Below are 24466 nucleotides of genomic sequence, written 5' to 3' on the forward strand. Positions count from 1 at the left end.
TCTGTTGTCATTGCTTTAACTGCTGTTGAGACTCCTGTAGGACATGGGGGAAACTGGAGATAAAAGTAATAAAGCACATTTTGGGGGATTATTGTCACATTTTTTATACTTATAGCCTGTGTCAGAACTTTTTACCCAAATAGTTAGAACAAGGTTATGTGCCTGTTAAACTGAAGTTCTTTTTTGTTCACTAGTCACTGGTGGGAGAGGTATGTGAAGGAAGCTCTTTAGATGGACCTAGTGACACCCCCTCCCTGCCTGACACTTTTTCCCATTTCATGACAGCTGATTTAGGGAACCAGTTGTTCTTAAGCAGAGAACTTTAGAGAACCTAGAGTTTAGGGGGTAGCTATGCTATTAAGTGGTGGTGAGTAGATGGTAAAATTTTAAAAAAGAATGTTTTCAATGTTGAAAACCCATTATACCTCTTCACAGTCTGTGCATTTTATAACAAGAGTGCTATTGTGTTCCAAGTCTGAAAGGTAACGTGTTCAGTTGTCTTGAAATGTGACCTGTAGCTTTTATTCTGAAAGCAACAGAATATTTTAGAGTTCATCTGAAAGTTGAAGTGTACATTTGCATGTGTTCCGTGGATGAATGTTGATGCTGTGTTTTACTTCATTAACAACGGCAACTTAAATCATTAGCTCAGTGTTCTTCTACTTGCACAGTACAGTGATGATGACGAAGTCAATGGAGTGACACAAGGTGATAGACTTCGGGCCCTGAAAAGCAGAAGACAATCCAAAGCAAACGCTGTTCCCCTCACGTGAGTTTGGTCTCCTTTGTGTGGGCAGTGCTGTTTAGTCTGTGCATATGGTCCTGTGTGAGCATGTTGTCCTGCACATTTCCCCCCACAGCCGCATGTCCATTATGCCACTTAGAAATGGCCACTGTCATTTTAAATCGAGGGGTGTTGCCCGAGAAGCCCCTGGCTATCCTGTGTCTCTGCTGTTCTGTCCTAGGCACATGGCCGGTGTACAGGAGAGCAGTGTTAGGACTGCCCTTTCTCGAGGCGTAATCTCTGTGTGGCCTTCTCAGAAGGGTGGACACCAGATGTAAACCGCAAAACAATAGATATGTCCATAATTACTTAAAATTGTAAATTTCTCTAAATTCCTTACTATATTAGAGGTAATTTCTTTTAATGGTAGAATTCAATCAGTAGTGATGTGGTGGCTTAATGTCATTGTATTACTCGAGGGCAACAAAAGATTAGACCATATTTATGTACGAATTTTTTTGTTTGAGGAATTACTTGTAAGTTTCAGAAGAAAGTTTAGCATGGGGATAGGACGTTTTGTAGTCAGTGAGGGTGTGCTTGTTCACTTGTACTGGCCTTGTGCGAGTGGTAGTTTGGATTCAAGCCCATGGAACATCCAGTATGGTTAAAAAAATGTAGAATCAAAAACTTGACCATCGTACTGTTTTCCTAGGGTATTCTTTAGTAGGTGCTCCCACTTTTGACACTGGATTTCTTACTTCCACTAACCTCCCTTATCACTGTGGATTATCAGATTTCTAGCCCCTTACCCTTTTTTGTATTGGAGATGGGTCATTTTTTCAGTAAGCATCTTGTAATAAGGTAAGGAGCTAATGATGTAATAAACACTCCTGACAGACAAGAGCAAGCATTGTTTTTAATCAAAAGTGTTTTCTTTACCAGTACCTCCTCATAATCTTAAATCCTAAAGTGGAATTACACCTGAGGCATGTGTTGTTGTGGGCCTCTGCCTTGGGAGGCTTGTAACAGATCCAAAGAAAAGAATCAAGTTTTCCATCATAAAGTGCCAGGTGAATGAAAGGCATCAAAGGCAGCATCGGTATTGCTGATAGGCATTACTTAAGCATTATCTTTGCAGTGGTGCTTCTATCAGCTAGAATGCTTTAAGACTGGTGTACTTTGTGCACTTTATTTAACTCCCAAGTGCAGTTTTGTTTTTAATTTGATCAAAAATGTGTATTTAACCCTGGCTGGTGTGGCTCAGTGGATTGAGTGCTGTCCTGCAAACCAAAGGGTCGCCAGTTCGACTCCCAGTCAGGGCACATGCCTAGGTTGCAGGCCAGGTCCCCAGTTGGGGATGTGTGAGAGGCAAACACTCATTGATGTTTCTCTCCCTCTCTTTGGTCTAAAAATAAATAAATCTTTCTTAAAGAAGTATATTTAAAGCCTTAATGATTATTTTTATTTAGAAACATTATAGTCCCTTCAGATAATTATTCTGAAGCCAATTCGAGACATGATGGAGGAGACAGGCAGTTCACAAAGCAGAGCTTCGCAGATTTTAGTTCATGTTTGAGTCTCCTGGGTGAGCTTGTTAAAATGCAGGTTGAGATCAATGGGTCTGGGGTACAGCTGGCTACCAGGTGTTGCAGATGCTGCTGGTCCAGGGACCACACTTAGTGTACCCTAGAAAATGGATAATTTTCTGAGTTACTTTTTCACTGTGCCCAGGTTTTTTGTTTTGTTTTTAAGAAGCAGCACCGTCAAGTTTATTTCTCAACAGTTTATTGCTTTCTGTTCAAAAGTCAAGTTGGGAGTCAAGAGATGGGAACTCTGCTTAGTCAAAAGTTTTTGTTAAATAAGACTTTTAAGAAATTTTCTTGTTGCTGAGTCTGCTACCTTGTGAATGTGTTTGTGTTTTCTAGAGTTCAAATCACTCTGCTGTTTTCTAGAAGAGTTGAGGCTATAAATGTCTCTCTCATAGCTGATAAGTTTGTGGTAATACAAAAGAAAACAGCCAAGGAAGACTACAATTCTAAATCTTGTTGGAAATGAGAAGGTGACACCAGATGCTGTCACATTCACCTTGGTGTTCGAGGTTCCTGGGGTGAGAGTGGAAGGTGTTTAGTGGAGGCTGAGTGAAAGTCACTGTCAGAGGCTGGAGGTGGCGGTCATTTGTTCAGTTGCGTAGCTAGACTCCTCCTTACCCCTAAAAGAAATGAAGGGCCCTGGCCCTTTGCTTTGAAGCACTCTTGATGTGAATTACAACCAAGTAAAATACTACAGTAAAAGTTTTTTTTTTTTTAATGTTACTAAAAAGGAACTATTTCAGGACCCCTTTGAATTGTAATCCTAAAAATAATAGAATAATCCCAAAACTGTCCTCCTTCCATGCACAGAGTTAAAAAACTTGTAGGCCACGCCTTGAAAGGAAAGGGCAGGATTGCTGACATTCTTCAGAGCTCTTAACTGTGTGTGCAGACCCTGGGGAGTTTTAGGTCAGTCCCGGCATATTCCCCTCTTTTTTGCAGCACTTTGCTTATCCTCTCTGCTTTTTGAAATCCTCTTTGCTATTAAAATCATCTCTGTTTTGCTCTTATTTGTAGCTCTTTGGACCCTAGTAAAGGAGGTCATTGGGAGATTTTCTTTCCCTCCCACGTCTTTGTTATTTTAGAAATAAGAGTCCCCTGAGAGCCGTTTCCGGCAGCAGTTTAGGTTGAGAAATCTAAATTCAGTTCCTGCCTCCTGGCTTTGACTCCTATTAGCGTGGGCAAGTTATTTTTCTTCTCTGTTGGTACTTAGGTCCAAGTAAAAATACTTGTAATAAGGAAAGTTAATGAAAAATATGTAAGTACTGGTTATTCTTAAAAGAAGGTTATAGTACATAAAATATCATTCCAGTTACTGGCTTCTACTTTATATCAGTATTTGGGGGAAATGAGTCATTAAAAATTGTACAGTAGCCATTTTTTTCCAAAGCCTGTCTGGTCCGAGTCCCATGGAAGCAGTTCATTACGTCCAGGCACCAGGACCTCGAAGTGCTTGCTCGTCAGGGGTGATGGCAAGGCCATTACGGTCTGTGTGTGCTCAGGCAGATTGGGTTGATTTTGTAACTTCATCTGTGATGCTGTCTTCCTGCACACTGGTCAGGTCTATGAGGTTTGTTATGGTTAAAGGGAATGATCCATGAAGAGGGGAAGCATATCCTACATGGGAATATGTAAAAATATAGGTATAATTGACAAGTCTTAAATCCTCCTTAACATTACGGTGTAGGTGGGTGTGTTTTCATAATTGGAAAATAATTCCTATGATGTGAGCTTTGGTACAGGAATAAATAAAAATCTATGATGTAGACACCTGAATGGCCATTCTGCCTTTAAGATAGCTGTTAAATCAGTAACCACAAATGAAAATTGGGATGGGTAGAGAGTTCTGTACTGTTCCATGGTCTCTTATTACATTCTCTGTGAATATTAAGCCCCTGTAATCCTAATATATAGTAGATTTAATTTTTTTTGATGGCAGGAGTAAATGAAAGTGTGGGTTAGATTCCATTTCGTGCCCATATAGGATGCCTGTGCCTGGCACATAGTGTTCAAGGGTTTAGATGACAAGGACAGTACTGCGGACGGCATAGCAGCCAAATCATTCATTCTGACTTGATCAGCCCAATACTTCGCACAGAGCTTTCCGCACTCAGTCACAGATGTGCCTGGGTGACTGTTTTGAATGTAGTAGTTGGAAGGAGTTACCACACTTCCAACTGTGAGGAAGGTTGCTGTCTTACTGCTAGAAGCCAGAGCAGTGGATTAGGAAACACCAAGCTGAAAGCCATTATTTGGTTGCCTGAGGAGAACGAGTGAGGAGAACAACTGAGGAAATACATACAGTACAGTAGACCCTCGAATAACGTTTTGTTAACACCGATGAGATGCTGTAGGAAATTAACTTTTGTTAATCTCATTGTCCTATGATAAAATTGGTTTCGTTATTATTGTTTTGCATATAAAGTTGCAGAACCATCAATGATAAGTGAGGACTTACTATATTAATATATAAGGGAAGTTTTCTTTATTTTGTGTTGTCTGGAGTTGGCTGTGTTTCTGTAATCCTTGTTTCAGAACATGCAGTTTGCCGAAAGTCCTAGATGATACAGTTTATGGCTCCGTGAAAGTGAGATCAGTCCTGCTGTGCTGTGTCCGCTCATAATCGTGCCTCCCAGGGAGTGGTTGTTAGTTATCAGTCCAGAGCCTTTTTGTTTGTTTGTTTGGTTGTTTGTTTGTTTGGTTGGTTTTGCCTCCTTTTTCTCTCTGGTTTGATTCAGTTTTCTGTGTGTGCATGTCTTGTGCTTTTTGAAGAATTTGTTTTTGTTATAGAACAGCAACTCTGATTTCTGTGTTATACAATTAAATTAACATGGGAGCAGTTACTAAACTTGAGGTTGGGTCTACTCTTTTGTTACCAAATACCAAGTCATTTTAATACTGGAGATGGCATGTTTTTGTGAACATAAAATGGCAAAACTCCATCCTAGTTTCCAGCCCCTTTGCGTCATCACAGGGTGTCTAACATTTACCCATGGCTTTATTTATTTATCATTTTATTTATTTTGTCTTCCAATTTGAACATCTGTTCTTTCCCCTTCACCCCCTTTCCAGATGTTCCCTAGCTGTGCTGACCTCTGCACTGTGTAGTGTGTTCATCTGGTGGATTGTTTGTGACTACATTCTTCCCATCGTGCTATTCTGTCTCGATGGTTTAAGAACACAGTAGCCGTCAAGACTCTTTGGCCAATAGCTGCTGTGTAAGTGTTCCATTCCATTTCTCTACAGTACTCACCGCCAGTGTCCAGTGTGTGTCTCCTGATGCATGTTTTCCCCACTACGAGCTCTAGCTTTATTGATTTGCCTTTTTTCGAAGGTTCTTTTTCTGAAGCTCCTCAATTAATGGGGTGGTGGCAGGGAGGAAGGCTTTCGCTATTCTTTTCACACGTGGGATATTAAAAACAACACACTTTTTTTTAAGTTGTGCTTCCTCTTAACAGGCTTTTCGAAATTACAGTTTAAAAATACACTGACCTAGCTTCTTTTCATTTAGTTAGATTGGAATAATTTGGGGTGCTTTTCTTTCGATCAGTTGTCTTGTAGAACTTTAATTTTCTAGAGAAGTATCTTTAGTATGCTCGTTCCAATCTAGCAAAAGGAATTTTCCCACTGATTTTCTGCCATTAGTCAAGATGTGACTCTGCAGCCCGAAGGTCTAGCGAACACGACGTCCTGTTTCCCCTCTGCTTCTGCCAGTGAACGCAGCCTGCTCTCGGCAGGCAGCTGCTCCCTAGTAAGTCCTCTGTCTTGAGAGTGTGCAGAATCTTCTCTTCTCTCATTTCGCTCCCCCACCACCCACCTTACCATTAAGTACGATTTTCAGAACTTGATGTTAACCCAAACTAGGAAAGCCAAGACGACCACAGTTCTTTGCTTATGTTTGTGTTTCTGCACCACCCTCACTGCTCCTTACTCACTCCTACTTTCCTTCTTTCCTGAAAGTAAGCGAATTGCCTTTATTAGGATAATGTAAACAGAATTCGTATTCTCTTGATACCTTTCGTCCTTAAATGAATACCTTAACAATGAAGAGACTTCTTTTCTGCAGAAGGGTGTGGCAAAAAGCTTGGGTTGGGGGGTGTCGTGTGGTAGTCAGAGGAAGCTTGGGGACGGGAGGTGTGCCCTGTGAGGCTGCGATTGGCCGCCACCCTCTTATGTCCAGACCGCATTCTTTTTTCTTTTGAAATTTGTTGTCAGCTCATATTTCAAGAATTTCTTCCCTTGCTCCGATTTGGACTTGGGAGTTATAAAGTAATACAAAAGTTCCTTCTAGGGCCTCCTCCAAAATAAAATGCCACAGTAACCAAGTCTGGTCTTTGTGGTTTCATTCAGATGAAACCTTGCCAACTTCATTCTTTTCAAAATTAAGGAAAAGCTGCTTGTTTTTCTATTTGTGCTATTTCTTAAATATCTTATTAAATACAAACTTATTATATAAGCTGATGAGCTGTATTTCTAATATAGATTACCCTTTTAGGTGTTTTTTCCCTTTATTTCTCTTAATAATCTTAGATTTCTAGATATTCTGACTCCAGTGCATTAGGTACTGTATAGATTTATCTCAAGGTATTTGCTGTGGCAAAGCTGTCTTGAATAGGTATGATTCTAACTGGGTGGCACATTGCTAATAACACCTAGGTACTTTGTGATTATATTATTTTCCCGGGTAAGTTAAATGAGTTTAATTGGGCTCTTTTCTTTTTACTGTTGTAAGGTTTAATTTTTTCTGTTATGACTAACATTTGCCATTGGATTAGGCCCGAAGCAGAGTATTCAACCTAGCCTGACTGACTAATTTGGAATTTTCATAAACTAAAGCTTTCAACAGCAACAATGATATAAAAATATAATCCTCGTAGTTGTCTTTCGAGGTGGTTGCTCCTGGGCACCATCGTTGGCACTTCCCTTTGGCGGCATGATATGTTTAGGCGGCGCGCGTGGAGACCTTGACAACAAGGACACATGGGCTGCTGCGCCAAACCCTTGGTGGGAGAGGTGCCTGTGGAGGTTGCAGGGCTTTGGGCCCATCACTGGGAAGCTTGTTCTATATTGGTGGTCGACAACCAGTACATATAGTGCATCGTTGCTCTGATGGATTCTCTTCTCAGAATTGGGGATGTTTATGCTCAAAGCATTTTGTGGCTTGATAGGTGAGAGACCTGGCTTTTCAGTTTTTGTTTTGCTCTAGTCTCAAGTCGCAGGCATCCTTGGGTCCAAAATCTGGGAATACTGGGGGGCTCAGGACAAAGTGAGTACTGCAGAGAACTAAGTGAACTGCAGTGTGATCAGGAGATGAAAAGTAGGATCAGGGATTCTGCCAGGGAAAGATGGAAAGGAGAAAACACAGGTGCTGAATAGTGCTCCACAAATCTCGTGTTCGGCCTGGTTTGCAGAGTGGGATGTAGGTCCCTCCCTTTTAGCCCAGGTCAGAATTTGCCAGCCTATGCCACCTTACCTGGTGTTACTTACAGGATATCACAGGTAATATCTAAGCATAGTTGCTTGGTTTTCCCCCCACTTTATTGATACATAAGCTACAGATACAATAACTGTTCTGTCATTACTGCAAATAACTGGTGGCCTGAATTTTTATTAGTGTGATAGCGCATACCAAATGCCTGTCATGCGTGGATTTTCAAAGTTTCACATTAATTATTTACATTAGTCTTAAAGGTACTTTAAAATACTTTTTAAAAAAGTTTTCTGTCAAACTAAACTTTGATTTATCAGGAGTATCTTGTCTTGACTAGAACTTGTCTTGAAGATTTCAGTATAGGTAATTTAAGAAATCAGGGCTTCAATTTCCCAAGTAGGCAATGTATTGACTCTTGTTTTTCCTCATATTCATTTTATAGTGTGGTGCTTGTCTATACTTTTGGCCATAAATGGCCTTGTTTCAAAAGTAGGTGTGGTATTTCAAAAACACCCACAGGAGTCTCATTTTCTCCATTTGTGAAAATGGGGATAAAAACCACCAGCCTTGTGAGCAAGCGAGAGGCCTCGAGACAATACTGGCAGCCCAGCGCATGAGGCCTGGGCTTCAGAAATGTCTGTGCCGGCACCCTGGGCTGGATTTTGTTGTTGTTTCGGCTTTCTTTCTTTTTTTTTTTTAATGAAAAACTCTGAATTCAGATTTTTAACAAAGATTACCAAATATCTCCCCCTCATTTTATAGAATCAGAAAGAATTTTAAAATAAATCCTTGTTTTCAGGAGTAGAATTCATATGCCAGGGAACTTGGTGTCTTTAATCACATAGCTGTGTCTGCCTGTACTTTTTCTGTTTTGCTGAAACATTCAACATTTAGGATGATAAAACTCTGTGAGGAATCCTGAGTTGAGCAGTGGTTCATTTTACCTAAGATCACTTCCCCTCAGCCAGGTGAAAGGCCAAGTCCTAAGGTTTTCAGAAACCTACATGGTTATAGCAGAAAGAGCTGGAAGCTGGGATGGCAGCCCCTCCCTCAGCCCCTCCCTCTTCTCCCCAAACAGCTGGAACAGCACTGCACTGGCCTCCAGACTTCTGCTCTGGTACAGTAGAACCTATTGTTTCTTTAGTGATGGGAAATTAGCATTTTACTGAAGATTGCATATTTAGTGCTTTGGGTAATACTGAGATTATAGGAATTTACTAATCTAACTTACATCGTGTAAGGACCTGGCTGTGGTTATTAACTAACAGTGGTAATGCAGGCACAGGAAGTAGGACTACTGGTTTGTTGTGATGGTTTATTTTTACTCCGAGGAACTGATTTCAAGTCTGTTACCACCTTACCCTTATGTTTGGATATGAGAACAGGAAGCTCTTTCAAGTCAGTGTTTTCTCTTACAGAGAAAGCAAAATGGAATATATAAGTGTGTGTGCATACATTTCAGCATTTCAGTCATTATCACTTGATGCTTTCTGCTCTTTTCCCTGTGACAATTGGGTGAGGAATTTAAAAACACCCTTCAGCCCTGACTGGTGTGGCCCAGTTGGTTGGGCGTGTCTTGCAGCAGAGTGAGGGGTAGCAGGTTCATTCCCAGACAGGTGTAGGCCTGGGTTGGGGGTTAGGTCCCACGTGGAGGGTGTAAGGACGCAACCAGTCAATGTTCCCTCCCTCCCTTCCCCTGTCTCTTTAAAAAACACACAAAACAAAAAAAGCCACCTTCCACCTAACAGTACACTGGGCTTAATCTTGGGGAGTTCTTTCTGATTCATTAATACACCTTGGGGTGGTTTACTCCCAGAGGCATCACTTCCTTGAGACTTTTAGAGTTCAATTAAATCAAGTCTTACAAAATTTAGCAGTTTCACTTTCTTATTAATGGGTACTTGGTGACCAGTAAATAGTTGTAATCCAGACAAAACTCACATTTTGCTTGAACATGTTTTTAAAATTTGGAATGTTTTCATAAAATTGGTGTTGATTCAGAGTGTATTGCCCTTACTCTCAGCTCTGAGGAGTGAATATTGTACAGATATTTCTATTCGCATTCTTCAGAATTTTAGGGGGTTTAAATGAGTTCTTGTTTATATGACTAGAATTCTGGGAACGTACTTTGACTTTGGGACACAGATTTGTCTTACTGATTGATTTCTCTGGTGTAGGAATTGTTGAAAATGCCAGGTCATTTGTTTTCCAAAACCAAAGTAACTCTTAATTATCTTTCTGTAACCCACATAGAGAAATAAGATGCTTCATTTCAAAAGAGCTTGATGTAAAAATGTGTTTCAGTTTGTTGGCAAACGTGTTTCTGGCAAATCCCATCAATTCCTCATTAAATAATTGCACTAAAGTGCAAAAATGCCTTCCTGTCAAGTATTTGCAAATTATTTCAGTGAATATAATGTTATTTTTTTCCAACTGTTTTCAGAGTAATCCTGCAGTCCAGTGTTCAGAGCTGTAAAACGCCTGAACCTGACATTTCTGGCAGTGCAGGCGTTACTAAAAGAACCACCAGATCTGCTTCAAGGAAAAGCAGTTTTAAAAGGTGAGAAAAGAGTCCTGCTCTTCTGAAAAGTTCCAAGCATTGGTTTCCCAGTTTAATCTTCTGGAGCTAGAAATGAAAATGGGAAAAGCAGAGTCCCTGTGGTGGGAAATTAATCAAATGTTTTTGACTGGTTTGTCATGTAAGAAAATCTGGACCATTTCAATGCAGGCTGTTGTTTAGTTTTGTTTTTCAAAGATATTCTCAGTGCTGGAAACGTGGTGCCTGAGTCATAACACGGGAAAGCTGAGAATGTCGTATATGTAAGTTCTTATTAAGAATTTCCAAAATCTCTGTCAGGACTTGGAGGAAATCTTTCTGTGTATCACATTCAGCATAATTGTTGGGGAATTCAGTACAAACAATTATGATGGTGGAAATAGGTGAAATTGAGTGAGTTATGACCCTTTTGACCTAGGGACTGTCCTCCTGGCCACAGTCCACACCTAAGGGGGCTCATTCTTTCACTTCAAGCCCAGCATCTTTCACTTTTGTGGTTAATAAGGGCAGAAATGGAATTCTCTATGACTAAAACCATTACTCATTGTTATCTTTGGATATTTGTCATGAACTGAAGGCAGACGTTTTATTTTTAACATATTCTAAAAACAGATCCCTCTTGAGGAAGGAGCCTCTAAGGCACATAGTATCGCCTCAGGAGTGGCAGGCAGGCCGGAGGCAGCAGCCTGTGTGGTCCTGTGCGAGGCACTGAGCTGCCGGCACAGCAAGCCCCTTCTAGTACCACAGGCAGCGAAAGACGGCCCAGACCAGGCTTCAGTAAAGCGTCCTGCACGGATTCCATGCTTCTCTGTTGTTTTTCCGCCCCCGTGTCTGTGAGGCTTTGGCCAGAGGTGCCCATCTCCAGTGCTGAGTGAGGCTCTGGTGTGGTCTCCAGCAGTCTGTGTCCCAAGGGACTTGCTGGCGGGCCAGAGGGCCCTGGCTGTGTTGCTTTATTAAGAAAGTGTTCGGTTCTGCTATTTTTCCTCTTTGCTGATTCCTTTGTACCATTTTACTTATCTGAGAATGTGCTCGTGCCCCAGTACAAGTATTTGAGAGTCAGGCACTGACTCGTGATTTTAGAATTTTAAAATTTTCATTAGAAAAGTATTAGCTATTCATACTAATTCCACTTGAGAAGAATAATAGAGAAATGTTGACCAAAAATCCAAGATTTAGAGGTACATTATAACAAAACCAGAATGTTATATATAACAGTGAAAAAGAGGAAACAGGGTTTAAAGATTAATGAATTATACCAAATAAATTTAGAGTCATGTTTTTAAAGAAAATTTAATGATCTGGGTAAATACTCATGAAGCAATAAGTGAAAAGAGCTATACATGATTATTATGGAGTATTCCTCTTAATTTTGAAAATGTACAATGTGCTTTATATAATGTATATAGAAATGTATAGATGTATAAATACTTATATTTATACATATTTATAACTATATATTTCCATATAAGTATTGAAATAAGATAAAGGAAAATATGCTGTAATATTAACAGTTCTTGTTGGTAAGACAGTTGGGGAATTTTTTTCTTTTTAATCCTTTTTTCCTCAACTTTACTACAATAAATGGAGTGAAATGGGAGTATTTTAACTTTGACACTTTTAGGTGAATTAAATTAAATTAAAAATTAAAGTAAGAAGCCTGCTGTTGGTGAAAGTTAGAAATGTTTCGAATGGACATAATCTTTTTAGGTATAGTTTCTCAGGCTTTCATTACAGTCTAGTGTGTCTCGCCTATTTAATCTGCCTTCCCCTTTCTGGATTGTGCTCTTCAGGTTTCAGGGGAAGAGTCCGGGAGCCGCACAGGGTGTGCCCGGTCACACCACATTCCTCTGGGGTCATGGCTGTGCCACAGTTTTTCCACCTAGGTCTTGTCTAGTGATCTAAACCTGTGTTTCTCAGCAGAGGTGCTTCCTGTGCAGTGAGCATCTCCCTGAGTTCCCTGGACCAGATGCTCTGAGGGGCGTCGAGTCGAGTTCAGACTGAATATGCTTGATTAATATTGAAATTGCCCAAAGCAGTTTCCAGGCATTGAGGATAGTGTTGAAAAGCAAAAAGACAACTTTTAATTTTCTGAAAGGGACTATCAGAAATTGGGAAGGGTAAAGAAGTAAAGTAGTGAGAATTAACTGGGTCTCATTGTGTTTCACCAGCCCCCTTTGTGCAGGGGCTCCTTTGCCTCCTTTGGGGCTCTGACCTGTGTTCATGTCACCTGTGAGCCACCTACAGCTCACAAAAGAAAAATATGTTACATATGGGTCCCAGCCCCGGCTTCTAGGGAATAATGGGAGTTGAGGCAGATAAGCTGTAAACTGAAGCTTTTATCCTACTGAATAGTATTCATCTTTGGTTGGAGAGTGATGGGGGAATTAACATATTTGTGCATAATCTGATGCAGTACAAAATAACATGAGCTAAGATTATTCAGTAATTGTAAAGTATTGAATAGAATTCTTTTCTTTAGACAACAATACAAAAACAAATAGTCCATTCCTTCCATGTATGTTCATAAATAAGGCACCAGGGTTGCCAGTCTGCTGTCATTCCCATTTGTGAAGCCTTCTCTTTTGCAGGCTCATGTTGTTCACGTGTCGTCATTGTCATTTCATTGTGCCATAGGAACTTGACCTCTCATTTCTGTGCCTTGTTCTGTTCTTAGAGGTTTCCCGGATGAAGACCTTGCCTAAATTCACTTTCAATTGATATGGTCCTCTTGACTTCTGACAGTTTACTGAGAGGCTCTGCAGCTTTGGAGAATTTTTCCACAAACATGTTAAAAGAGCAAATATTTGATACTTGAAAAAAACCCGCCTATTGTCATAAGCATTTGTTTTTGTCACGGCAGGTGGTTATTCCCTCGTGCATCCATTGAACATAGGCGGTATCTCACCCTCAGCCTTGTGTGAAAAGCTCTGCTCTGGCAGCCGCAGCAGCATCTGGTGGCGGGTGGTGGGCAGCTGACCCTCAGTGCCAGGCGGTTCTGTGTGTATCTTCCTGAGCAGAAAGAAGTAAACTAATGTGCTCCTACACTTCCCACTTCTTGTTATAGCTAGAAACTCATTTTAATGTTTCTCTTTTACTAATAAATCCAGCGAAGAATTGGCCTGTTCTTCAGTGTTCTCTCATTAACTCTCTGGAGAGCTCTCTTAGATTGAGTCTTGAAAATGCCACCATTGTGCCTCTGAGAACCCACCTCACGGACATCATTCAGTTCCTGTCTGCATACAGCCCGCCCACTGCGTGCATGCTCCTGTCAGCTTGTGCTCTTCCTTTGCGGCCGTCTCTCCTTTTTGTTTCAGTTATAACCTCATCCATTTGCTAAGAACACTGTCATATACGAGGATTTTTTTATTCCAGGTTGCATCTTTGGGAACCATCACTTTCTGCTCCACCCGCCAAACCTACCTAGTGTTCATTGCTCTGGGGGGTCCTGTGCCTCTTTATTCATATTGGGAGGGCTCTTTACCAGCCCTGTAGTTAGGACATTTTTAGTGGGGGATCTTTTTAAGTCTTTTCATTTCTGATTCTTACCACCATCGTTCCTGTCATTGTGTCTTGCCCTTCAGAGTCAGTTCCCAGTGACTGTTCCATGACCTCTGGGCTTTAGTTTTCGTCATTGCCATTATCTCCAAAAGCACATCCTTATAGACACCCCAGAATGTTGTATCTAAATGTTCTTTTTAAAAAAATGCTTGGTTACCTCTGGTCTTTTAAAATGTTAATCTACCTTTGGAATTCCAGATATTTTCCCACTTGGGAACTGACCTGGACTTTTATACTCGGTGCTCTGTTGAAGTCTCCGAAAGCCCCGTGATGGATGTAGATGAGCTGCTCTGGTAGAGCGTTGTCGTCATCGCCCCAGTGAGGGATTGGAGTTGGTTTTTCTCTTCTCGTGCTTTAGTTTTTCTCTGAAAGTTGCTATTTACCTGAGAGTGTCAAGTAATAAATTGTGGAAAGAAACTAGGGAGGTAGGGTGAGGATCAATCAAGGGTAATTATTGACAAATGGACAAGGGGTCTTCCGGTGTCTTTGCCTGGCGTGACTGGTGGCACCTGGGTTAGGAGTCGGCAGGCAGCCCCCTTGCGGCCGCACGCTGAGTGCGGAGGAAGGTGTGGAGCAGGTGCGGTGCCCGGCGCGCGCTGCTCAGCTGCAAACTGCTTGACGTGCCAGGGCTTTTTCTGTGACCGCATTCTGGCTTAGGCAATACTCGAGTAACACTTCTTTATCTTTTCGTCTTTTCGCTTCTCCCGCAGCCTGGTTCCTCAGAGGGAAAGAAGGAAAAGGAGTGCTTGGCAGCCAATGCCCTTAGTGGCATTATGGTACTCTCACTGCTCAGCTGCTTCTGCCTGCCCCCCCCTCTTTTATTTTGACTGTTTTTTATTTTTTTATTTATTTTATTTTTATTTTTGCAGAACTGAACCTTTTTCTGCTCTGCCTTTCTCTCCTGTTTGTCTTTATGGTTGGTATTGTACTGTTTTTTCCAAAGTATTTGTCATTAAAGGATTATACAAAGAGTATACTCTTTAGCATGTCAGTATTTTTTATTATGTTGCCTTCCTTGTCTTTGATAACTGCGTATGGGACACTTGGAAACCGTCATGGTAAAATCCTTTTTTTTCTCCCCCCGTAGTCCCTCCATTTCAAGGACTAAAACAGTCTTGCGTTAAGTAAAAACCTGTGACCAGAACTGAAGGAAGACTCTAGGAACAGAAAACCACAACAGGACTTAGCACAATTTATTTTGGAAACAAAACAAAATTGAAAAAGCCTTAGCTGCTTTCCACCTAAGAAGTTTATTCAATGAAGAAAATGTCCACTGGAGTATAAATAACTACATGAGGTTTGGGTACAAGGGATGACCTCAAGGCAGCCCAACTCTCCTTTTGTAGGAACGTCTCAAGTTGAACAACGAAAAAGCTGTTGTAAATTTCGTCTCAGGTGTAAATATCAAAGCCCTCTGTTATCAGGAGGGCTGACTACTCTGTGGGTGCATGTGTGTCCCTGTGATGGCAATCATTTTTGCTGCTGGCCTTCAGAGGAATTAAGCATCTGATGGAGGTTTTTTACCTATTTATTTTCTGTTCACCCTGTGTCAAAATTTATAAATATAAAACAGGCATTACTTAAATGGTACTTTCTGTAATTTGATACTATTTGGTGTAATCACCTTCACTTTAATACTTGTGATATTGTTGTAATGTTAACTGTGTTAAGTACCCAAGCTGCTTGTCTTCCACCAAAGAGTGCTTTATTAACGAGACTCTGAAAACCACAGACGGAGACTGCTGCATGTTGTGACGGAAGTGGCAGTAGGCACGACGGTGCCCTAAACTCGCGAGAGAGTGTCAGTAGTAGCTTTAGAAGACTCCAGAGGAGAAGCTAGCCTCAGAGTTGGGAGATTGTTGGAGTCATTCCTTTTTATGTCATTTAGAGGCTAAATTATTTGCTTGCCTATTCATACAGATTAAAATTGTACTTCCTTCTTAGCATGGAAAAAACCCACCCTTTTGGTGTTTCTCCTTGGAAACAGTAATCCAAAACAATGGTAGCTTTTAAAAAAAAAACAAACTGCTTTGCTAGGGTCTTTCTCTCTACCATTGTGGATTTTTTGGTAACGTGATCAGCCCAGGGCCATTCATACACCCTTTGATTTCAGTGACAGTGACTCACATGTGGGTTTCGGTGGTTCGTACATAAGACACTCACTGTTGCCTTTGGTTAGGGAATCAACTCTTTGTGGAGTGCCTTCTCCCCCTACAGAAACACAGCAGAGTCTGTGATGTAAAGCAATCACAAACACAGAGTTTATTTGCTGCTTAAAAAAAAATGGGGTCCATTATAAAAGAGTATTTTTAAGTGAATGAATGGTCGTAGCTCTTGTTAACCACTGTTGGCCTGTCCTAGTTTGGAGGATCGGGGGATATGTTATTGAAAGGTGAAATGCCTTCACATTACGAGATGAATGAATCAGGTCAGTAGGTAATGTCGTGTTTTTAAACCTGTCCTTTAAACAGAACTATGAGGAAGAAGAAGTGGTTGGCATAAACAGATTAAAGTTTGTCAGTGCAAAAATAATGGGAAGGCCCTGACTCCACTTCAGTATTTACACTCTGGAATAATCTTGAGGTTGCCTCCCTTTGAAGGGATGGTGGACACTGCCGTTGTTTTGGCCACACAAGCAGCACTTCCCCATTAGGCCACGTGGGGGTTGGGTCATGCAGGCTTTTACACCTTGGGGCCTGGATCTCAGAAAAACAGTGGTTTTTCTATCCCTGGAAATTCATAGACATAAAGACCAACTTGCCTGATGGGAAGACCGCTTTCCAATGAGCTTTGGGTGGGAGGAGAAACATTCCATTTGCTGGATTGTTCTGGGAGAGAGAGAATGCTGGATATTCAAACTGCCCAGGCATAAACATTGAATTCTCAGGGCAAATTTTCTTCCCTTTACAGTTTTAAAGGCCATCTCCTGCATAAATATAATTCAGGTAGTTGTGAGAATCAAATTTCCATCTGAACTGTGCTTGGTTTGGCTTTTTATTATGTCAGAACAAGTAAATGTGCTATCCCTTCCCAGCAAATAAGCCATTTGGTGTCTTGACCAAGAATGAAAAATTTGGACTTTAGTGTTAACCACAGTACTTACTATTTTACTAATGGCCTTTTTGTGTTGGCTGCTCACATTTCCAGCTAGAATTGCTATCACTGTGGCTCTCTCTAAAAATCCTTATGTTTAACAGGCTCTTTGCTGAAGTTAGTCATAGGAAACTAGTGATTTCATAGTCATTTCTTGGAACACAGAAGGACATAGCAACAGTGTTAAACTTCGGAGGACATACCTAGAATCTAGGAAGTCTCTGGGTCAGACTGATGGAAAGCTCTTGCTATGAGTAAGAGTGGACTCTTCCCCCCCCCCCCCCGCAGCTGAACAATCAACACACCCAGAATCTCCTAAGATTCTAATTTCAAGCTGTTACGGGAAACCTTTTTGCAATGGAATGTGAAACAGCGTGTCAGGTGGAGAGATTCCTTTACCTTAAGTGACTTAGATAGCTTTAAAAGTACACCATGGTCATTTCCATTGCAATGAGAATTGGAAATACTTTTAGGTGCCCTTGAAGCTTTCTGAGCACTCAAATCATCAAAAGTCAGGGACAGCCCAAAGGAAGGGTGTCTGCAAGACTGGGTCCCGGGAAGTCTAGACAGACTTCTGTTTCGTGTTTGTTCAAAACCAGGGATCTCTGTGACCTGCTGTGAGGAGGGCCACCCTGAGCAGTGCCTCGCTGAGACCGGGAGCCTGGCTGGTCAGGGTAGCTGCTTCCCAGCTGCAGGCTGCTCTTCCCGTTTCCAGAAGAGTTCTGTTCCCAACTCGATCCCCTGCCTTCCTTCTCCCTTGACCTCTTCCCCCTCTTGGGGGTGATTTCTACCTCTTCTCTTGGGCCCAGACAAGTTTTAGAGGCGCTCCCCAGTGTTCTCACTCGAGAAGGGGTTTCCTTTGGGAACCCAGTCCCTGGCGGGCGGGCTGTGCAGACCCTCAGGCGTCTGGGCCGTGTTGTGCCAAGAGCTCCGGGAGCCTTTCCTTTGCTTGAATCCGTGTTCATGACACAGGAGCAACGCGTTCCTTTGATGTTTGTTCTAAAGTAGCTCTGCTGTGTCTCTGTGCATTTTTAATTACTGCGTTTTGGAAAGCAATGCTCATCAAAACACAACTTAGAAAGCCTATTTTGATTCTTTCATAGTTATCTCACTAAATCTGCCTTGTGAGGTTAGCTGCTGCTCTTCTCTTTCTCCTAAATCTGAGTGTCTCCATGCCGCGAGGTGGGAGTGCTGCAGGTGTGCTGAAAAGACTGGCTAGCTCACCAGTACCAGTACTGGGTAGGAAGTTACCTCCTCAGTTGCCTAGTAGAATTAAATGTCAGCAGGTATGTCATCTAATTAATAGTACTGCAGTTTTATATTAATAATTTGCATACTTTATCTAACCTGCACTCATGTACAGATTATTAAAAGTTTTAAAATGTAACTGATTAATCAGTATCTGGTCAATCATTGTCTTGATTTTTTTAATTAAAGTGTATATTTCTAATCATATTTTATAAAGCTGAGAGAACTGGTTGAATGAATGTTTATTTTCCTGAAGGTATTTTTAAAATAAAGCTTCTTAATGGCGTGTAAACTTTGCATATCTATGTAGTTTGATACATGTTGTATTTGAAAAATCGTGTGTATTGTAACTGGTTTTATACAAAATATTGAATCATGGAAATTGTGTAATTATAAATCGTGTAATTAAAAGTGTTAACCAAACAATCTTCAGGTTTGTTTGTGTTCTTTCACTGACCATCCCGAATTGTGGGGGCAGTTAGTGTGGCTGTGACGCTCGGTGTGTGTCTGCCAGAGCACAGGACCAGCACACTGCCAGCTGGGTGCTCGGACAGTGAAATCTGTGCTTCCGCAGTTCTGGAGGCCGGAAGTCCCAGGTCAAGGTGTCGGCAGTGTGGGTCCCTTCGGTGCCTTTCCTCGGCTTTCTGTCTGAGCACGCCGATCGTGGCGTTCCTCTGTGGGCCTCGTCTGCTTTTCTTAGGACACTAGTCAGCCCGGGTGAGGGCCCACCCTAACAGTCTCATTTCAACTTAATCACCTTTTAAAGGCCTTGTCTCCAAGTTCAGTCATATTGTAAGGTACGGGGGACACAGGCTTAAACTTGAGAATCTGGGGATACAGTTTGGTCCATCCCTAGGATAAAACAGTGAGCAGGTGATGCTAGCATTCCTGTTATGAAGTCATTCTACCCACACCCACCACCAGCTCCCACGATGTCAGGGTTTCGCTTCTGGGAAAGTAAGACACATCCGTCAGGCCCTCAGGGGTCAGAGACAGTAGTCCCTTTATTTTACCTGCCATGGTCAGGATCAAAGGGCTGGGTGAAAGGCAGGACTGGAGCTTGAGCATTCCTTGTCCTGATGCATCTAACCAGGGACTCCATGCACTGGGCTGTTTCCCTGCCTTCCCTCTTGAATGGTCTCTTGCAGGGCAGGATCCTAAAGGTCTAACGCCCAGGTCATCATGGCAGAGATTGTGTCTGACCCAGAAGCCTGTTTGTAGGGAGTGTTGTCCAGCTCCCTAAGGAATTTAGCTTTGGTCCATGCTGGGGTATGAGTTTTCAAAGCACAAACCAAAGGGAACTGTCTTCTCACCCTTACCCAAACTACCACCAGAGTGGGATTTGCAGGCTCTGCCCCCCTGTTGAAAGCGACAGCATCCACTTGCTCCCACCATGGTTTACCATGAGGCCAATACTGGGTGTGACCTCCTGGCAACTGACTGGAGCTTGTGTGGGCCAAACAGCCCGACGTACGTGACCACGATGAAAAGGTACGTTTGGTGGCAAGGAAGGCTCTGAGGCCTACCAGGCTTTGGATGAAATCACCAGGTGTGTGTTTCTCCTGGGAGCAGCTTGTCTCCCAGAGCTATGCAGTACGTGAGACCAACCTGAGACTCGTGGCCCTGTAGATACTCTCCTGTGTTGTTGATACGCTGTCTAGAGCCCATGGACAATCTGCCAAACCCCCTTATTTAGGGGAAATGGAAATAAAAAGAATTTCTATCTTAAGGATGAGAATTAGGTGAGATAACACATGCTATGTACTCAAAGCAGTGTCTGGCTCCTAGCTCTCAATAAGTTGATTTTTTATACATTTAAAATATTTTCCTCTAGGTAACTGGGTAGAGACAGGTTTTGGTTGCAGATATGGCCCCTCTGTATCTGATATCTTTTGTACCTGTAGTATAATTTCATGGGCTTTAGGAGAGGTCAAACTTTTGACTTGTGAGGGAGAAATTCATGCACTGAAGGTAAGTCTCCAGAGTGGTTTGTCCAAAGCCAGGGCAGGGAGAAACTTAAGAGGTCCCTTCTGAGGCCCCAGGAATTTACTGATAACAAGCTGATGAAAAAGCAGTGATGTGTGTTCTGAAACAAGTTCTGCCCCCTGTTGCTTGACCGTGGGATCCTTTATCTGCCTCCTTGCCCTCACTGTTCATCTATAAAATTGGACTAGTAAATGCATGGTGTTTAGATTAAATGGGATCCAAGTACGTGTGCTTTAGCCCGGGACCCTGAGCCAGCCTGCAGTGCAATAAATACCCAGAACCTCTTACTTCTCTACCTCCCGTCTGAAGGGCAGTTGTGGGCGCGTGGGGAGGCAGCATTGCGGAGTGGTCTGCACGCCACTCGCCTGCTTCGTAGTGCGCCACGGCGTCCCAGATTCTGAGCGTGGTTGACCACGTAGGGGCTTTCTGGCTTTTTACTGTTACAACATTGAGTAAACGTTCTCATCTAGGACTTCCTGGGTGATGCTGGTTATTTCCTTAGGATAGATTCTTACAGAAGATACTTCTAAGTCAAGAATATGCAAAATTTTAAAGTTTTGTTGCCCATCACACCAAAAAGTAGCTTGGGATCATTGTTTAGAGCATGGATTCTGGTCTGAGACTGGGTACAGTCTCTTAATAGCCATGTTTTTGGAGCCCGGATGACAATATCTAATATGGTTGTATGAGGATTAAATGAATTAATATTTTGTTAATTACTTAGAGCAAGTACCTGGAACATTATTAAGAGCCATATATATTTAATTAAAAAATTAAAATATCACCATAACGCTCTCCAAAAAGACGCTGACAGTGTGCACTCTCTGGCACGCCCCCAGCAGCGCTGCCGTTGCTGAGCTGGTTGGTTCACAGCAGGACCTGGCCCGAGTGTACAGTACAGCACTGTAGTGGTGCTCTGTACAGTCCTATGTTTCACCTGCCCGGTTGTCCAGCTTTGGAGCCTTTTGTCTTTTACATGGCTGGCACAGCATGTCCCTGTTACTGTCTCACTGTTTTCCCCAGCAGCCTGGCAGGGGATGCTGGCCCAGCCCATGTGGGAAGAGGTCCCCTCACCGCCCCTCTCTAACTGTGTCTCGTCTCTTTGCTAGCAAGTCTGCACGGCTTTGACATGCTTCTGGATGACAGGGGCACCATCTACACGGAAATGTCCAGGTAAGGAGGCCTCCCGCCCCGCAGCGCCAGAGCCACGTGGGCTGGCCTGGACCCCTCAAGATTCTTATAATGGCTACATATATCTGTAGGCAGGAAGAGGCTTTGTTTGGGGAAAGAAAAATTGAAGAGGGTGGTATGATGTGTGCTTTGTTTTACTTGGAGAAAGACAATGGTTTCTTGTCAGCATGGATATGCTTCTCTAAGGAAAACAAGATGGCTTTTCAGGCAGGACAATTCTTCCTTGCGTAGGGCTATCTGGAGAATGCAGCCCTTTGCCACCCCCCCACCCTACCCCACACATGAATGCCAGTCCTGTTTCCAGCCGTTGGACAATCCAAACACCCCCACACATTTCCAACCACATTCATGTTGGGAACAGCTGATGTGCTTCCAGTACAGCTTACTGGGCAGCATTATGAAAAGAGCAACGGACGCTCATGGGACCCACCGAAGGAGTACCGTCCTGCCCTGTGTGGTGGCCCAAGCCCCAGTGGGCCGAGGAGGAGCCCAGGAAAGGTTTTGTTTACAGAGGGGGCGGCAGTGGAGCTCAGCCCTTCAGCGGTGCACCTGACTTTCATGAAACCGGGGGTCCTCTGAGACTTCGGGTCTGGTCTTGGGTGGGTGAGCAAACTGCCTTCTTGCCTCGTCCTGGCTTATTCCCTGGCAGGGGTGTCCAAACTTGTGGTGTCTCTGGGCCACACTAGAAGAAGAGTTGTCTTGGGCCATACATTAAATACACAAACACTAGTGAAAAAAAATATCAATGTTGTAAGTAAGTTTACAGTTTTGTGTTGGGCCACGGGTTGGACAACCCCTGCAGGGCAGCAGGCAGAGGGGTCACCGGGCTTTTGTCTTGGGCCATGAGAGTACAGAACTGGGTGATACACTGGACAACTGAGGGCAGAGCAGGACGGGGGGGTGGCAGGTGGCCGTCCTGGACTGCTCTTACTTAGTCATTCCACGGTGGCCAACCCCAAATTTGCCTTGCAGTTAACCAAGGAGTTTAGAGCACGCCCTTGGGGTTTCTCCTCCAGCTGACATGTTAAACTAGTCCTTGCCATCCTGGGTGACTAACTTCCTCCCTTTTCCAGCGATGGTTGGCTGTCACGGGCAGTAAACTTTCTAGACCGTCTGTTGATCTGGCTCGGGCTCCACAGGGACTAGACCTGCAGGGGAGGTTTCTCCCCAAGACGGCACAGCATTCACCAGCGGACACTCAAGGTGCAATTTAAATCTGTTTCCTCAGGCCCATGCCTCAGACTCTTTCACCTGGTATTGAGATTGCAGCCCAGGGCCAGAGTTCTGGTAGGTAACCCAGGGGATTGACTGGGTCAGGGAAGGGACCAGGCAGGTACCTCTCTGGGAGTTCAATCCCAAGTCTCAGTAGACAGTGTTTCTTGAATTTTCTTACTTTAGGAGCCCCAGTGACTACCTGATGGAAGCTGAAGACCCTCTATCTCCCCACAAAAGTTTGAGCAAAATTTTTGAGTAGTTCATAAACTGGCTGTGCACTGGCCAACTCCACAGGTGCTGTGCCTACAGACGCAATCTGATGGGCGCCCCCTGGGGGTGTGCTGTAAAGGAGCCTATTCACCAGTCATCCCAACCTCACTCTCACTGAAAACCTCTCCAGCGTCGCTGCTCCGTCTTCCTCTCTTGCCGTCACTGCCACAGCCTGCATGGTCTGACCCGTTTGCATTGCTGAATATTTTAGGTCTTACCTCAGAAGTACTTTAAAACTGTTCCTCCCTGTTTCTCTAATGCTGCCAGTCACTTCTGGGAGGGCAGGGAAGTGCAGAGCAGGGCCACCTGTGCTGTACGAAGTATCCCTAGGTGACACTCTCCAGCAGTTTTCTCACCCTTGATGTTTTCAGAATGCAAATGCCCTGAGGGGCTTACCTATACATTGATGTCACTCCTTCCCAGTTTACAAGATTTTGTGCCCTCAAGTAAGCCCTCTGAAATCAGGCTACCTTTTTTTCCTTTCCAACAAAGAAGCTGATTAGAAGGCAGTTGGTTCTCTGCTGCACTGGCTCGACCTGCTCTCCCCACACAGGGGACCTGCTCTGCCCATAGTAGAGCTGTGACAGGTTTGAAAGCCACTGTGGTTTGGTTGGGGTGAGTCCTAGTTATTGCCTTGAGTCACGGAAAACCTCGTGGCCAAGGAAAAGGGCCTTGGGGTGGTGTCAGGAACTGCTAGGCCTTTTGGCTGCATGAAACCCCAGGACAGCGTTCTTGTCTCCACCTTGCTGATGGCTTTGAACCTAATCTCCCAATCTGTGGCCTCTGAAGTCTTGCCATCTCCACCTGTGCAGACCTCAGGAAGCCTCCTAAGAACACTGCTAATCCCATCATGCTCCGGGGCAAACTCACTGCAGTTTCCCCTGCAAACGAGCAGCGTGGCAGGGCTGCCATGGCTCACCAGCAGCACACGCACATCATGGTGCCTCCGTGGGTCCCTGCGGTGCATGTGCCCTCTGGCCTTTCCCTGTCCCTCTCCTAGCAGGTCTGCCCAAGATACCAGTCATTTAACTGGAAATTCTAGGAGTCTGTAGAAAGACCATTGGGCAGGGGAACTGAATTTTCTCTGCCTCATCCCATCTCATCCCTGCCCAAGTATCAGCATGGGTGCAAGGAAGATGGATGTCCTCCACGTTCCCTGGCTGTAAAGTGGGGAGACAATCACAGTACAGTGCACAGCAGTCCCTTCAAGAAATGCCGGTTTCCTTGTTCCCCAGGTTCTGCAGTAAGTGCAGAAGGGGGTCATTCCAACTTAAAAGGCAGCCAGATGGAGCACGAAGCGGGGCTGGTAGCGGGTCCTGGCAGTGGGGATGGTGGCTCCTTTCTGAGGGCGGGTGGGCTTCTGGGGAAATCAGTTTCTCAACTTAGGTGGTGATTACAAAGAAGTTTTGCATTTTGATCTGTATTGTATTTTACAATAAAGAGTTGTTTTAGGTACCTGCTTCTTCATTCTTTTTGCCACATAAACACAGGCTGCTCCTCTGCGACAGAGAGCTAGGCTCAGCCTCACACATGTGGCACGCAGGGAACCCTGCCAGCTGCTCATGGCCCCACCTTTCAGCCACTGAAAGGAGGGCCACGCCCGG

The 24466-nt window shown here is 43.5% G+C and overlaps 1 protein-coding gene across 9 annotated transcripts in view; it reads left to right on the forward strand.

Moving 5' to 3' along the window:
• CDC14B (cell division cycle 14B) overlaps nucleotides 1–22574 on the forward strand; it is a 96294-nt gene extending 73720 nt beyond the window's left edge. For 2 of the 9 annotated variants that reach the window (XM_037151549.2, XM_037151555.2), the window contains exons 12-14: nucleotides 672–769; nucleotides 10188–10304; nucleotides 14947–18628. In XM_037151549.2, coding sequence (XP_037007444.2) covers nucleotides 672–769; nucleotides 10188–10304; nucleotides 14947–14983 — 252 coding nt within the window. In that variant the 3' untranslated portion in view covers nucleotides 14984–18628. The other 7 variants (XM_037151551.2, XM_053656256.1, XM_037151552.2 and 4 more) reach the window with 7 other exon arrangements.
• The last annotated feature ends 1892 nt before the right edge of the window (nucleotides 22575–24466 follow it).

The sequence above is a fragment of the Artibeus jamaicensis genome, unplaced genomic scaffold, assembly GCF_021234435.1.
Source record: "Artibeus jamaicensis isolate MK-2021 breed Jamaican fruit bat unplaced genomic scaffold, CSHL_Jam_final scaffold_1964, whole genome shotgun sequence".
Classification (NCBI taxonomy): domain Eukaryota; kingdom Metazoa; phylum Chordata; class Mammalia; order Chiroptera; family Phyllostomidae; genus Artibeus; species Artibeus jamaicensis.